The sequence below is a fragment of the Papio anubis genome, chromosome 18, assembly GCF_008728515.1.
Source record: "Papio anubis isolate 15944 chromosome 18, Panubis1.0, whole genome shotgun sequence".
Taxonomy (NCBI): domain Eukaryota; kingdom Metazoa; phylum Chordata; class Mammalia; order Primates; family Cercopithecidae; genus Papio; species Papio anubis.
The window spans coordinates 63,030,216-63,047,117 of record NC_044993.1 but is presented as its reverse complement, the minus strand read 5'-3'; the positions used below and the strand labels follow the sequence as shown (position 1 = coordinate 63,047,117).

At 50.8% G+C, this 16,902-nt stretch overlaps 1 protein-coding gene and 1 pseudogene across 1 annotated transcript; both read right to left on the bottom strand.

The window, feature by feature from the left end:
* Window positions 1-1,614: 1,614 nt before the first annotated feature.
* DEXI (Dexi homolog) lies at window positions 1,615-15,079 on the bottom strand. The gene is made up of 2 exons (XM_003916532.5): window positions 14,185-15,079; window positions 1,615-2,278 (listed from the first exon to the last, which is right to left on the bottom strand). The coding sequence occupies exon 1, from the start codon at window positions 14,616-14,618 to the stop codon at window positions 14,331-14,333; it is 288 nt and encodes a 95-aa protein (XP_003916581.1). The 5' UTR covers window positions 14,619-15,079; the 3' UTR covers window positions 1,615-2,278; window positions 14,185-14,330.
* On the bottom strand, window positions 14,641-15,275 carry LOC116271250 (annotated as a pseudogene).
* Window positions 15,276-16,902: the final 1,627 nt, after the last annotated feature.

The following is a 16,902-nucleotide window of genomic DNA, read 5'->3' as shown; positions in this document are numbered from 1 at the left end:
GCTGGCAGTACTGGTGTGGAGCCTTTTAACCCAGAGGGGCATGTTTTTGTAGTTAACACACAGTCATCATAAGTGTGGATAAATCACTGTCTCCATGTCACAGATCTAAGTGATACTTACAGTCACACTCCTATAAGGGAATGGACTCCTGACTTCTTTGGAGGACCTCTCTGCAGGCACAGGCACAGTATGCTGGAAGTGCCCCGAACCCCATTTGTCAGGTGGTAGGGCAGTGCTCAGAGGAATCAGGGCATGATGGTGCAATTCCACGTCCAGTGGATTGTAAGTCCGCGCACCTTCCAAATGGTCACTTTTCCTCTCGGGCCTCTCTCTGCACGCAAATGTCTCCCTCCTCACGCTCACCTTTTTCCTTGGGCCTCTCAAATGTCTTCTTTCCAGATTTCGTAGCTTTTCTCTTTTTTTTTTTTTTTTTTTGAGACGGAGTCTCGCTGTGTCGCCCAGGCTGGAGTGCAGTGGCCGGATCTCAGCTCACTGCAAGCTCCGCCTCCCGGGTTCACGCCATTCTCCTGCCTCAGCCTCCCGAGTAGCTGGGACTACAGGCGCCCACCACCTCGCCCGGCTAGTTTTTTGTATTTTTTAGTAGAGACGGGGTTTCACCATGTTAGCCAGGATGGTCTCGAACTCCTGACCTCGTGATCCGCCCGTCTCGGCCTCCCAAAGTGCTGGGATTACAGGCTTGAGCCACTGCGCCCGGCCGGTCAGATTTCGTAGCTTTTCTTTCTTTAGCATCACATGAGGGCAAGTGGCACTACAACTGTCTTTCCCCAGAGTTCTGCTGCCTCTATTCTCCCATACCTCAATCTCCTCACCTGTAGAAGAGGGTTAATCATTTGTACCCTGCTTCACTCGGTGTGTATGTGAAGGTGCTTTGAAGTCAAGTGCTCTGTAAACTGGAGAGAATTACTGCTAGTATTCCGTGAAACTGCAAGTTGACCCAATTCCACTCATTCATTTAATCCTTCCAATTTTTTTTTTTTTTTGAGACAGAGTCTTGCTCTGTTGCCCAGGCTGGAGTGCAGTGGTACGATCTCAGCTCACTGCAACCTCTGCCTCCCTGAGTTCAAGCAATTCTCCTGCCTCAGCCTCCCGAGTAGTTGGGAACTATAGGTGTGTGCCACTACACCTGGCTGATTTTTTGTATTTTTAGTAGAGGTGGGGTTTCACCATGTTGGCCAGGCTGGTCTTGAACTCCTGACCTCAAGTGATCTGCTCGCATTGGCCTCCCAAAGTGCTGAGATTACAGGTATGAGCCACCGTGCCAAGGCCTTCCCCCATATCTTTAATGAAAGTCTACCACATGCCTGGCACAGGATACCCACTGCCACCTCTATAGGATTCAGGCCTGGTTTCTAGTTTGGCCTTCAGGCTTTTCCCACCACACCCCAAACGCTGTCCCTGGCTTGTGGAGTGGGGCAGAGGGCCAGCCTGGGACTCTCACACCAGCCCGACTGGGGCAGACTCTCTGAACCCCTCTGGATCTCCAACTTGGGAGACCCTTGTCTTCTGCTATTTGTCAACCACAAGGTTCTGCCTAGAACTCCTTTCCCGAATCTCAAAGTTAAAAAAAAAAAAAACAACGCAGGGCCCCAGGGGTTGGAGTTGCATACATTTTTTTAATCCAAAGAAGTCAGCCTCCTAAGTATTGCTTAAACAGGTTTATCAGAATTAAGTAGGCACAACACTCATACTGTCAGAAAAGCCTTTCCAGCCAGGGGAGTGATGGGGCCCTCCCCAGCATGATGTCTGTTTTGCCAACTTGCTGAAGAACGAGTAACCTGAAATGAAGAAGCGAGAATCCCACCCTCAGCCCCCGACAGCTTCCTCAGCTTTTTCTTCTGAGTCACTCCCTGCAACAGCCGCTGCATCTAAGACCAGCCTCGGGCTAAACTCAGCTGGCCTGAAGGCTCAACTCACATCAAACGGAGCTGGGAGTTGCTTTTGCGTGTGTCCGCAGTTTGAAGTGTCCTCTCTGAAGGTGAAGTGGGGGAAGCAGGTGCGCTCCGGGGTGAAGTGCAGGGAGGCAAACTCTGGCTGGGTTCCTGTAAACTTCCATCGCAGCTGCAAATAATCAGAAGCCAAGGCCAGGCCATCGGAGTGACGCTGCGGGCAGATGAGGTCGTGGGACGCCCCGTGCGTTCCCCCTTCTGTGGGAGCAGGTGCCTTCCCAACCTCAGCACTCAGTCCCAATCTCTTTTCTACTCTCCTGGGTCCAAACAGGAACCTCTCTGTTGGCACGAAGCTTTTGAGGGGAGCAGGCCTAACAAGAAGGAAAAAGGGGGGTTACTAGCATGGAAGCCCCACCCTGCCACCATGTTGGCTGGGGACAGGGACCAATCCATGAGGCTCAGGAGGTTTGGGGTGGGGCAGGGAAGTCTTCCTCCATCCTTTGAATTTGGGGAACCACTGGGAGCCCCAGACTCAGGCTGAAAACGTCTTTCTGCAATTTTTATTAAAACTCTTTTTAATGAATTTGCCTAATTTCTCAGAGGCCCTGGGCTGGAGAACCGGCACACTGTCGCACGGGAGAGGAAGGATTGTCCTGTTTATTGGGAGGGAGGAGAGGGACGCTGGTGCAGTCTGCTCAGGAGTCACCCAGGGTCTGAAGGCTGACTTGCAGCTCTGGGCCAGCTGAGCCAGCGCTGGGTAATGGGCAGGGCTTGGCAACACCTCCCACCTTGCCCGGAAAAATGCTTTGCAACCTACAGGAAGGCACTGGCCACAGCCAAGTCACTCAGCAGCCCACTTGGCTCCTTCTCTCAGGACGCAGCACCATCTCCATGGCCAGGCCCCCTGGCAAGTCCCCATTTCCCACTGCCTTCTCTATGTGCCCAGCTGGGTGCCAGTGTCGCTGCAGCACCTCGTGTTCCCATGCCCAACCCCTCTGCAGCCCCCTCAAGCCCTGCTCTGATTCCAAGCCTCATCTGCCAGCTCAGACTATCCCTTCCGCAAACTTCACTGAACATCTTGCAGAACTTGTATGTTAAACATGTGACATGTATTGGTGTTTGACAGGGTGCTATTGACATTTGGGGTAGGACAATTCTTGGATGTGGAGTGGCTGTTCTGGGCACTGAGTATTTAGCAGCATCCCTGGCTCCAGGCCACTAAGTGCCAGTAGCATCCCTGGTCACTGTAACAACTAAAAATGCCCTCCTACCCTTTTTCCAAGGTTGACCTAAGGGGGCAGAACTGTTTCCATTGAGATCCATGCATCGTATAGGATAAGAAACAGAGGTTCTTATCATTGTATAGGATATGAAACTGAGGTTCAGAGAAGCCAAGTAACCTGCCTAAAGATGCACAGCTATGAGAGGCAAAGCTGGCACTGGCTTGGTAATAACGATGGAAACAGTCTGAATGAGAGCAGCTACCATCTCCTGAGGTCTTAGCAGAGGCTGAGGACCCTGCTTAGTGCCATGAGAACTTAACAGAGACTGTGGGTGCCTCACCCCATTCCCTCTACTCACTCTTCCTTGCAGGTTGACCTGCCCTTCTTTGCTGAGGCCTTTCTCTGCCTCCAGAGCCTGCTTGGTCCCCAGGCTGTAAATGCAGGCAGGGCTAATGTCTCCCCATAGCTGCCCTCCACCAGGCTGCTCCTGAGACACCTGCTGGCCAGGAGCCCGGAGCAGAATCCGTTACTCAGATTCAGCTGCACAGATGCTCACTGCAGAGATCTCCAAGGCCTGCGGTCATCCTTGAGCCCATCTCAGATTTGTGTGGACAGGGTGTTAACAGAACATGAAATCAGCTGGATACAGTGGTTCATGCTTGTAATCCCAGCACTTCGGGAGGCTGGGGTGGGAGGATCACTTGAGGCCAGGAGTTTGAGACCAGCCTGGGCAACATAGTGAGACTCTGTCTCCATAAAAGATTTAAAACTTAGCCAGGCACAGTGTAGTCTCAGCTACTTGGAAGGCTGAGGCAGGAGGACTGCGTGAGTCCAGCAGTTCAAGGCTGCAATGAACTATGACTGTGCCCCTGCACCACCCAGCCTGGGTGACAGAGACCCTGTCTCAAAAAAAAAAAAGGAGAAGATGGAATCATTCAGTGAGGACCTCACTCCTCTCCCAATCCTGTGACCACAAGCAGCATCCCCGACAGTCCCAGCCAGGCGTTAGTCTGGCTGTAGCTGCTCTCTTGTGTGCAGATCTCCAGTCTGAATGGGCTACACGTGGAATCTACTAACACTCCTGTTTTCATTGTGTTTATCTGTAGGGTTGCCTTCTATTTATAGCAAGTGATGCCAAGTTTCCATTTCTGGTAGTAATATAGTTTCTCTTTTCAAAGTGGCTCATGCCTGTAATCCCAGCACTTTGAGAGGCTAAGGCGGGTGCATCACTTGAGATCAGGAGTTTGAGGCCAGCCTGGCCAACATGGCTAATTGAGGTCAGGAGTTCAAGACCAGCCTGGCCAACATGGCTAAACCCCATCTCTACTAAAAAAAAAAAAAAAGAAAAAAAAGAAAGGAAAAAAGAAAAAAAAAATTAGCAAGGCATGGTGGCAGGCGCCTGTAGTCCCAGCTACTCAGGAGGCTAAGGCAGGAGAATCTCTTGAGCTGGGGGAGCAGAGGTTGCAGTGAGCAGAGATCATGCCACTGCACTCCAGCCTGGGTGACAGAGTGAGACTGTGTCTCAAAAAAACACAAAAGTTTCTCTTTTCAAAACGTTTCATTTTAAAAGGAGCCAATTTAAAGAAAACTGTTAATAGTTCAGGTAACAGGCAGATAGAGGAAATGCTGCTGAGTGTTGTATGAGGTTTGAGGGCTTTGATCCCAGCTGGTCCCACTCACTCCACAACAGAGAATAAGAGGGTCCAGAGAGGGTGGTGATCTCTGCCTGAAGTCACACAGTGATTCGAGGACAGGGATGTGACCCCAGACTTCTATATCTAGGGCTGGAGGATGTCCTGGGACACAGTTCAATTCTCATCTGTCACCCACTTTGGCTATGAGAGATCAACCCCTTTCCTCCTGTGTCTTGCGGTGGCAGCCTTGGCAAACCCTAAATGAAAATCGTGACAACACTTGACATTTATGAAGCATTTACTTCGTGTTCACCTTGTACTACTCTAACTCATGTCTTAACTCACTTATTCCTCAAAAACAACTCTAGGAGGTGGGGCCAAGTAGGACCATCATCCCTGCATTTCACATGGAGCTCAGAGAGGTTAAGCAAGCTGTGCAAGGCCACACAGCTCATAAATGGCAGAGCCAGGATTTGAACCTCTGTGGCCTGATCCCAAAGCCGAAACCACTCGGCACTGCAGGTTCATCCCTTTTCTCTAAGGCAGGGGTATCCAATCTTTTGGCTTCCCTGGGCCACAATGGAAGAACCGTCTTGGGCCACATATAAAATACACTAATGATAACTGATGAGCTAAAAAATAAAACAAAATTAAAAAAAAAAAAAAAAAACAACTCACAAACAAACCAAAAAAAAATTCTTTTCTTTTTTTTGAGACAGAGTCTTGCTTTGTCACCCAGGCTGGAGTGCAATGGCATGATCTTGGCTCATTGCAGTTCCAGGTTCAAGAAATTTTCGTGCCTCAGCCTCCTGAGTGGCTGGGACTACAGGCGCATGCCACCATGCCTGGCTAATTTATGTATTTTTAGTAAAGATGGGGTTTCACCATGTTGGCCAGGCTAAAATCTCACAAGGTTTTAAGCAAGTTTAGGAATCTGTGTTGGGCCACAGTCCAAGCCGTCCTGAGCTGTACGCAGCCTGCAGGCCGCACCACGGGTTAGACAAGTTTGCTCTAAGGCACCAAGAGCCCCAGGCTGAAAAGCACCCCAGAGCTGCAGCTTGTAGAACCCAGGGCAGCAGGTTCTCCAACCTTCTGACATCATTAGAGCACAGCACACAAGTTATCAGCCACTAGATCTTTTTCCCCCTTTCTGAAACTGTAATCCTTCATTCCAGGCCATTCCCCAAAGCTGGACAGAGGACGTGGCTGGCTTCTGTAGTCAGAATGACAGTTGGGTACTACATCCACTTTGTGAAGCAATGTCTCAGCTCAATAACTCTGCAGAGAAGCTGCCTGGTTCAGGATGTGGCTTAAGTAAGAAGGTGGCCCTGGCATTTTACGGGCACTGGTAGGCGAGGCTCTGAAAGTGGTAGAAAGGGATTCTTTCCTGGAGTTCAGCTGCCCACTGTGCTGCTCCTCAAGGCAAATCCTATGAGATCTGGATTCATCCTGTCTGCGCTGATTGTAGTTCTGCCCCTCCCTGGCTGTGTGACCTCAGACAAGTTACCCACTCTCTCTGGGCCGGTTTCCTCATCCGGAAAAGGGGACAATGCCGACCGCATTGGGTTGTTTGTGTCTGTGGAGTGCCTGGCAATACCCAGCACACATGAGGCATCAGTACGTGGTGGTTCCTTCCCTCCTTAGCTCTACCTGTTCCCAGGTAGAAACCAATACGGGCAGGGAACCTTCTCAAGGCTGGGGGCCTTCTGAGAGCAGTAGCGCTTTTCCTCCTTCAAAGACTTTGCCTTCTAGAAACCCATTGCTCATTCCTTTCTTCAAGTACCAAAACAATCAATTAAAGTGGCTAAAGACAGATGGCACCCTCCCCTGCTCACGCAGCCACTCTGATCCTCCACCCTGGTGACAGGGTGGCCGTCTCCTAGTGGCCGGAAGGTCCATGTCCCTGAGGAAAGCCAGTGTCACAGAGAAATGATGACCACTTTCTCAAACCTGGCTTCTGATTTGCATGTTGGCTGCCAAAGCGGATCAGGAGTGGGCTTTATGAAGATGCCTGGTCCACCACGTGCCTCCAGCTGACGACATCCAAGACTCCCTGAGGCCTCTGGAAGGACAGCACTTGCCCAGTGCCTCCCTCCAGGTCCTGCCACATCCAAGAACCACCTGGACTATTATTTACTTAGTATTTTAAATCAATGCACTTTTTAAACTCCAATTTTTAAAAAAGATCATTTATGTCACTATATAACACCCAAAGCAGTAGAATTTATCATACACAGAAGGCAATGCTAAAAATACAATGAAAATGGAACCATGAATTCTAGCCTGATACCCTTGGCCTGTACAACTGAGCCTGGTGCCAGTTAAAAGGGCAAAGCAGTAGGTGCTCAGGGGGTGTCGGGCCCCTGAAAGCCGATCTGCTCCGCTGCTGCGTATTCACTGCCGCCCTGGGACGCCTCCAGCAGAGCACCTCACTCGGGGAAGCATCAGGACAGTGTGGCCAGGAGCCCAATGCTGCCACCTCATAGATGGGTATCTGAGGTAAGTCATCAAACTTCTGCAAGCCTCAGTTTCCTCCCTTGTCTAATGGAACCCTCCTTGGCGGCTTCACAGGGTGATGCTTGGGGCAAGTGATGGAGATGGGAGAGAGGCAGTTATTTTTAACCACCCAGCCAAGCCACTTGCCAGGAGGGACTCCCAGAAATGAAGCCTTGCCCTGGAGGGAGTTCCCCGCCACCCCAAGCTTGAGGCCTGGGATGGCAGCTGTGAGGGTACCAGCATCATCTGGGGACTCACTGGGTACCAATTATCACTGCTCTTGGGCTACTTCAAAGGCTGCCCACACAGACACACCCTCCTTGGTAACCAATCCTCAGGAGGAAGGGCGCCCAAAGAAAGGGGGAAGGCTTCCTGGGCTAGAGCCCCTTCAGGGTCTGACACACCATTGACACTGACCACCTCACTCATTAAGCAAGCACCGACTATACATCATTCACTACCCCAATCTAATTTGCACAAGCCCTTAGGCAAAAATAGTAGCAAATTATATGCTACTATTATCCCTGTTTTACAGAGAAGGAAACCGAGGCTTAGGAGATGAAGTCTGAGGTGTTGGTGGAGCTGGGATTTAAACCAAGATGTGTCCAACTGCAAAGCAGTTGTAAGCAACAATTTTAGAGGGTACAGGGAGGTGACCCTAAGTAACAAGGAATCACATATAGTGAGCAAGCAATTTGCTTTTCAGTTTTTGGTCAATCCTTATGATTATTTAGAGGAGAAAGTTCAGTTTGGTGCTGGTGTATCTTATGTTTATCACCTGACAGTTGTTAATCTCTTTTTAACAAAAAGAGAGCAGGCCAAGGCCCTGTGTCTTTAGCTGGCTTTGGTATTTGGCCAAAAGTTAATGGCTTTGGCAGTTAGGGTTTTTATCCATGCCAAGTGATGACGGTTTTCTCTTTAGTGACATAGACATTCTTTTTAAAATAAATTCACCTAAAAAAGTAGTTTTACAAATGGAGCACTAAAACTAGTGCATTTCATCTTAAACTGCAAATTATAAAGGGAATAATAGCAACTTGACAGTGGAGAGACCTGGCAGACACCACCTTCACCAACTGATCAAAGTTAACGTTGCCAGAAAGGGGACAGATGGCACGTGCCTCTCGGTAAGATGCACTGAAGACACACACTGACTTCTGCAATATTCCTGCCAAGAACGCCTCATCTGAATCTAATCTCAAATATAACCATCAGACAAACCCAAATTGAGAGACAGTTTACAAAACACCAGCCTTGTACTCTTCCAATATGTCAATGTCACAAGAGATACAGACAGACTGAGGAGCTGATCCAGACTGAAGAAGGCTTGAGATTAATGCAAAAGTTGATCTGGGATTGCATCCTGGACCTCAACTCTCTCTTTTTTATTGTTCGGGGACACTATTGGGACAATTTTTTGGTTTTTTTTTTTGAGATACGGTCTCACTCAGTTGCCCGGGCTGGAGTGCAATGGTGCAATAACTCGCTGCAGCCTTGAACTCCTGGACTCAAGCGATCCTCCTGCCTGAGCCTTCCGAGTAACTGGGACTATGGGCGTGTACAACCACACCTGGCTTTTTTTTTTTCCTACTTTTTGTAGAGACGGGATCCCACTAAGTTGCCTAGGCTGGTCTTAAACTCAAGTGATCCTTCCACCTCAGCCTCCATAAAATTTGAATAAAGTTGTAGACGAGATTGGTCATAGGATTGTATATTGTATCAATACTAGATTTGCTGATTTTGACAACCCTACTGTGGTTATGCAAATTTGTCCTTGTTCTAAGGAAATAAACACTGAATTATTTAGGAGTAAAGGTACATAATGAACCCATTTTCAAATGCTTATGAAAATTACACATATACAAACAGGGAATGGCATGCATGCATGTGTACATGAGCAAAGTGCTAATTGGTGCAATTGGTGAATTTGGGTGGGCATTCTTTGTGCTCTTGCAACTTTTCCGCATGTGTAAAATTATTTTTTAATTTTTTTATTTAGGAAAAAGGAGCAAGAGTGTGTATGACACAGGCTTGGCAGAAACTATGAGCTGGTGTTCCAAAGTCGGGGATGGGGAGCCCTCACTGGGGGCGCCCCTCAAACCCTCGGTGCTGTGGCCAGGGAGCCGGGCTGGCAGCCTTCCCTGGCTTTGTTCCCTCGGCCGCCACCTCCCCATTCTGTGCCTCCGTTGATTTGTGAGACGGGGATAAAGATGTCTGCCACTTTTATTGTGATCTTGGGTTTCCCAAAAGCAGACTATGCTTTCAGAAGTTCTGGGAGGAAAGCTAGCAGATACGCCAGAAATGTGAATATCCAAATTGAGAGGAGCCCTCACTTTCTTAGTTCAGCAAAACAGACACACGGGCTATAAGTGGGGCAGATCCTGCCTGTTTCTTGGCTGAAATCTCCAGTTTGTATAATGCAGGGCTAAGAGAGTGGGGCCCTTGACATCTCACTGTGTTGAGACACATACTGGGGTTTTCTCCTGTCTGAAGACGCAGCTGGCACCAATGTACCCTGTGGCCAAGGACCTTCTGGGTGAGCCTCATGTCAGGAGCAGAGTTGGAGAGGTGGCCAGGCCTGGGGGCACACTTGTCTCCCTGTGTCACCATTGTCTGTCTCTTGCTTAGATGACAGCCACAGCTTCCTGGCCTGGTTTCCTGCATCCGCCCTGATCCCTGCCTGTGGGATCTCCCATAACTCAAATCTGACTGTGTCCCTGCGGAAGGTTTGGGTTTCTGAGCTGGGCAGCTGTATGTCCAGCACAAGGGTTCTGCTGACAGCACAGGCCACAAATTGGCAAGGAGGGACCAGGTTAGGAAGGAGCAGCTGTGGTTCCTAGTCGGGAGGTAACTGAAGCCTAGTAAATCCTGGAATAAGATAGACCAATGAATCGGATAACCCTCAGCTCCAAAGCTGAGCTGTAGCAGGACAAGCCAACTCGTGGCAATGTTCTCCAGTCTCTGCATTTTCAGCTCGCTGTGTGCCAAGAGAGGGCTGGCAGGTACCAGGGCCTTTCACTTTCATTAGGAACTGGGACGAAGAATCCAACTGAGCTGCCTCTGCACCAGAACTGCTGGGACGTGAGGACTCTCCCTGGCTCCCAGGCCAGCCACTGCGGCCCTTTCTCCTGGGAAGGAGGGAGCTCCTGATTCCCCATTCCCTGCTCCTGGGCAACAATTAAAACTCTAGGAAGACCACAGAGCCGGCTCTCCAGGGTTCTGGTGCCCTGGGGACCACAGGGCAGCAAGAAAGGTCTCCTGAGGGTCCTGGGGCTGGGAAGGCAGAGTGGGAAGTCCCCCCCAGCTAGGCTAGACCTGGACCTCCCTGGCACTCAGGCAGCCTATCCTCTTTTGCTCATGGAATATAAATATTCGTGCACGAGTATAGGTGCAGGTTTCTACGTTCACAAGCGCATGGGTATAACACGCTTTCCATTATATCTGACTATGAATACGAGTGGTTAATATTAAAACATCTCTTACTATATACAAGGAGGTCTAAGTGCTTTATGTATATCTCACTTAGTCCTCACAACAAGGGAGATTTTCATTATTTCCATTTTCTAGAAGAGGAAACCAAAGTACAGGGAGGTTAAGCAGCATGCCCAAGGTCACAGCTACCCTAGGATGTGAACCCAGGGCCCTGGCTCTTAACCATGACCCTAATACTGCCTCCTCAAGTAGGTGCTCAGCAAGTGTTTGAAGAAATGAATTACGTGAGTCCACACATAAGAGAGAGAAAAAAAAGAGGGAGCAAAAGTGGGCGCACCTGTTCATCTTGATACTCATCCTGGGCCCCACTGCGTGACATGCCCCTTGCCCTTAGTCACTGTTTCCTGGATTGGCATGTGGGGAACACATGTGACCACATGAGAACGACTGAGAAAAAACAGGACTGACTACCGGCATTCCCCTGCTTATGGAAAGGGGCCTGGAGATGAGGCTCGGTCAGATCATCTTGACGTCTTTCCCAGCGGCTTCCCTGCTGCTAGCCACCCCTCTCATACCCCGGGGTTCTGAGCTTCCTCAGCACTTGAAGGCAAGGCCTCCTTGGCTTGGATTTGAGGGTGGGGAGGGGGGAAGGCTGTGCATGGCTTCCACCACTTCTCCAGGCCTCCCCACTTCCTAGGGTCAGGCCCTGACACCCCGAGAGCTTTGCAAGAGTGTCCCTGAGAGATACTTCCTGGTGTTTCTGCTTAAACAGCGTTTGCTGCAAAATATGTCGAAGCATTTGGGATTCAGTTTTTAGTTCAGAATATGCCAATGTTTTCATTTGGAAGGGGAAGTGTTTCTGTTGATGTGATAAAGAGATAAAATAAGACGTTCTTCACCAAGTTACACTGCTTCAAAGTCAAGTGCTTGGCTTGGAGACAGGGATTTATCTTGGGACCGCAGGGCCTTAGCACATGGCCTGGCAGAAGAGCAGGCAGGGTCAAAGTCTGTTGAATGAGTGAGTGCATATGCAAAGGGCCTAGACCCAGGAGTGCCATAGAATCAACGCTCACTACAGATTTTGAATGGATTTCATAGGTTCTTCTTCTGAGAGTTGTTCTCAGTCTGTTCATGTTTCTCTATCTTCACTAAACTCCCCTCATCCAAGCCTCTGTCATGTCTGGCCTGGACAACCAACAGCCTCTGAGGTGGTGTCCCTGCTTCCCCTCTTACCCCTCAGCTCATTCTGTCCACAACTGCCAGAGTCATCTTTACAAAATGGGAATGTGATTGTGTCATCTCCTGCCTAGAACCTTCCTATGGCTTTCCACTGCTCTTGGCTATGGCCTTCCAGGTCCTCCATGTATGGCTCCCGCCCACCTCACTGACCTCTCCTGGGGCTGTTCTCCAGCCACATGGGCCTCCTTTTGGTTGCTGGAAAAACCAACTCTCTCTCACCTGAAGGTCTTGGCACTACTGGACTACCGGCACCCTCAGCCTGGACTGCTTTTCTCTAGATCCTTCTATCGAATTAAGGCTCAGCTCAAAAGCATCATCTCCTTAGAGAGCCTTTCTATGACCCCTCAGCTAAAGCAGCCCACCATCTCTATTCTACTGGTTCACTCGTTTTACTCCATGTCTACACCTACAGAGACCATCTACTAGATGCCAGGCACAGTTTTAAGTGCTGAGGACACGGCAGTGAGCACGACAGGGAAGCTCACATCCTTCTTGCCTGTCTTCATAGCTCTGAAAAAATCTGATTCTCTTGTTTGGGTTCCTACTAGTCTTCCTCACCAAGTGCCAAAGGGCCAAGGCTGGGTCTGTCTTCCTCACTGTGTTCACTCACCAGGCACTGTACTGAACAAAAAAGTGTCTGTTCCGTAAAAGAACGGACGGATGGCAGGCAGGCAGGCTGGGGAGGTGTGCAGAGCGGCTGGCACACGCTCCCCCTGGCACTTGGCTCTTGCTAAGATCTTACTGAGCTCAACGGAAGCTTTCTTCAAAGAAATCTCACTGTGGACCCCTTAGGAGAGCCCTCTGCACCCAGCTATGCTGCCAGTAGGTCCTACCCCACCCTGTACCACCATCTGCAACAGACTCAATGTTTGTGTCTCCTCAAACTTCATATGTTGCAACCCTGATCCCAAATGATGGTATTGGGGGGTAAGGCCTTAGGGAGGTGATTAGGTCATGAAGGCAGAGCCTTCATGGATGGGATTAGTGCCCTTATAAGAACAGTAAGAAATAAATGCTTAAGTCCCCCAGCCTCTGGTATTCTGTTATAGAAGACTGAACTAAGACACCCTCTGCCTGTGGTTGTCTTGGCAAAGCCAGGTAGTGCAGGAGAGGGGTGGACTCAGCCTGCTTGGGGTGAATGGCATTAGCGTCCATTTTCCTAAAGGAGCCCTTGCTTACCATAACTCAGCATCCCCTCTTCATTGCCACTGAGGCCCTGTGCCAAGTGACACTCCAGTACTGTCCAGCCTCAGGGGCTGAGCCAAGGCGTTCCTGGCTGCCCTGTGACCCTCATCAGTCCCGGAGGCTGCCTGACAGCTTATCTGGTCATGTGTTCTCTCTCATTGAGTCCAGCTGCCTCTCTTCCTGGCGACTATGACCAAGTCTTACTCCTCCCTGGACCTTCATTTCCCTACCTCTCACATACACAGTGGGTTGGATGCTGGATGCAAAGCTCCCTCATCACAGCCCCAAAGACAGGACTTGACCATCTCAGTGCAATGACCCTGTGGTCCCTTCTCCCAAGGACCTACGAGCCCCCTGAGTGCTTGCAAACACTGCAGACAAAGCGAGCCCTAGCACCAGCTCCCTGCCTGCCTGTTCTGTGAAGGGAGCCTACAAAACTGGCAGCCCCTGCAGTTCTGAGCTGCAGAACTGATGAGCTGGGGCACCCTGAAATCTGACTCCAAAATAGCAGCAAACCCAAGGCCAAAAGGAAGTACAGGCTTCTTTGCTTGAGATTTCTCCTCTCACAGCCTTGGCCTGGAGCCCCTGCACTTAATCCCCACCCAGCCACCCAAGGGCCACAGTACAAATATGATTCGTGCCTGGCTCCCTGTGCCTTCTGACACCTCTAAATCTTTATCCTTCTAGGATGACCGAGAATCCCCCAAAAGCCAAGGTCATCATCAAGCCAGGATGAGGATTGGGGGAGGAGCGAACAGCTCTTCCTCAAATAGATTTGGAAGCGAAGGCTTTTTCCATAAGCTTTGGGGGGTAAGTCACAGGGTGACCCCAAATGTAACTTAGTCTCGGGGTCCCCTTCCTTTTCACCAACTGTCCCCTTTGCTAAGGGAAGCTTTCTAGCCCAAACGAAGGACTTAAGAGGGGTCTGGCCATTCCTGGCATCCAGTTAGACCTGGAGGACGTGAAGGGAGAAGCCTGAGGGAGGGGTGTGTATCCGGCCTGGGGATGCCTCCCTCTCCCTTGCCAGCGCCCCAAACCGCCCTCATCCTGTTCGGAGACGGCACTTACAGGCCTCGGAGGCAGGGGAGGATCTCCTCCTGGGGAACCATCCCCGTCCAGATGGTGCCCCCAACCAGCTGCGGCGGCATGATCTGGGCGGCTGGTCCAGGGCGTGGGTTGCGGCTCGAGGGAAGAGGGGAACGGCAGTCGAGACCCTACTCCAAGTACCCATCAAAGACGTCGAGCTCCGAGTCAGCATCGTAAAGGCCCGAGCCGGGGTCGGAGAGTACACCGAGGTCCACGAGCGCCTGGTCCATGTCCTCGGGCAGGAAGACAAGGCCCACGTTAAGGACGATGTACTCCATAAGAAAGGCGTAGTACAGGATCAGCACATTGACGAAGAACAGGCCCACGTAGAACATAGAGGGCAGCAGCGGCGGCGGCACGTAGGGGACCAGGGGGCCCAGTGCGTCCAGGTGGGCCGCGACCCGGGCGCCGAGCATGCAGCGGGTGGTAAGGGCGGCGGCGGCCCGGCGATCCCGGCGAACTCAGCCACTGCGGCGCCCGGGCGGCCGGCGAGGGCACAGCGCAGCCATCCAGGGGTGCCCTGGGGCCCGACAGAGGCGGCGCCGGGCTCCAGATGTCCCCTGGCAAACGCGCCCCTACCCCCGAAATACGCCGGGCGGGTCACCGCACCCCCAGATGTGCCCCGAAGGCCCTCTCGACCGCCCAGACGGCGAGACGGGCCCCCCCTGAAGTGGCCGGCGGCTGCCCGGCTCCCTCGAGGCGCCTCTCTGGCGCTCGCAGGGCCTCGCAGCCGGCGGGGATCCCACCGCGGCTCAGCGTCTAGGGCCGGTCCCTGCAGCTGTCTCTCCCGCCCGGCCCCGCAGGTCCTCGCGCCCCCCCGCGCGCCCCCGCAGGCCCAGCGCCCATGGCTGCGGCCGCCGCGTCTCCCTCCGGGTCGCGCTCGGAGCTCCGCCTCCCGAGCTGCCCCGAGCTGGTTCGCCGGCCGGCCCCTGCATACGCTCATTGGCCGGCTCGACGCCCGCGCTGACTGGCCCGGGCCGCCAGGGGGCGGATACCGCTTCGCTCCGCCCCTCGGAGCGCTCGCGTCTGAGTTGCTTTCCTGGTTCGGGTCTGCGCTCAGATTCGCTCTGCATATCAAATAGCGGGAGGGAAAAGAGATTGAACACAATTCAAACCTAGACATAATGCTAAGGCCTCAAAAGCCGAAGAAAACCCGGGCTTCCGCTGCACCTTGCTGCATGCGTCTTTGGGACTCCGTTTCTCCTTTGAAAGGAGGCGGGGTCGGGGAGGGGCGACGGACGGTTTCCCTGAAAATCTTGGACATTCCCAAAGCGCCAGTTTTCATGGTGATCAACCAGTGTCCCCTTCGCTTCTCCAAACTCTGGTTGCTGGAAGGTCTGCCCACTAGGGAACGTGCATCCTAGAGTTAAGGAATACCTGAATAGATTCCGAGGTAGTTCAGATCTTCAACCAAAAGGTTGCTTTTTGTTTCTTTTTACTTTGTAAATCATGTTTAAAAGCAATAATACATATGGCTAAACATTCGAACAACCTTGAAGTACACAGAAAAGGGAGTCTCTCCCACCCACTGGTTCCCGCTGCTCTTGGGTAACCACCGTATGTCTTTCAGGAAAACATGGTCTTGCCTGAAGAGCCTTCCAAAGCAGTTCAAGACACCTTTAAATCTCAGGCCACACTGAGCTGAGTATTTTCCGTGCACTGCTTAATCGGAGGCACACAAGGCAGCGTAGTGTGTATGTGCGTACTTTTTACAGATGAAAAATACGAGCCCAGGAAGCCTACATTTCTGAGCCTGCGTGTGTTTCTTTGGAGGCCAGATCCTGTTCTTTTCTGCCCCATGACTTTGTCTTGCCCCACTTTATATGAATTACAGGGCAAACCATTAACTCTCCACTCTTACCCATTTCTCCAACTGCTGAAGGTGAAACAAACCTTTACTCATTCATGCACTTTACCAATGTTTTTTAAACACCTACTGTGTACCAAACCTTTTGCTAGGCACTGGGGAGAATACTGGCCTCTGGCCCAGTTCTTTCTTGAGCAGAGTTAATGGGACACAGCGGACCTTTAAAAAGGATGATATATATAAGTGACTGAATGAATGAATGGATGGTAAACTTGAGAAGTCTTGCCCACATCGAACTTACTACTTCTAATCCAGGGGAGAAATTAGATATATTCTGGCTCATGCAGAAAGTTGGGTTATTTCCTTTTTCACTTTAACTTGGTACTTTGGGAAATAGCATGGATTCTGGGTGAAGACCAGAGGAATCCTCTGGAAGTACAAAATTTTCAGTTTGGTGCATTGTTGCTTGCAGGCTTTTCCAACACACACACTTAATTGAAGTGGAAAAAGAAAAAGGTTGTCAGGACAAATAAGGCTGTTACCTATTTAGTGTCATTTTGGTTTATAAAGGGAATGAAAAATAAGGGTGCGGGCATGGATATGAACCCTGGTTTTGCCACTTATTAACTGCATGATCTTGGGTAAGTCAACCTCTCTGTGACTCAGTTTCCGTGATGATAAAATAGGTTTGATAATAGTACCCAACTCATAGGATGGTTGTGAAAATTAAATACCTTAATATGTAAAGTCCTTAGGACAGTGGCTTTGCATAGTATACACCATCCAATACTGTCAGGCCTCTGAGCCCAAGCCAAGCCATCGCATCCCCTGTGACTTGCATGTATATGCCCAGATGGCCTGAAGTAATTGAAGAATCACAAAAAAGTGCAAAT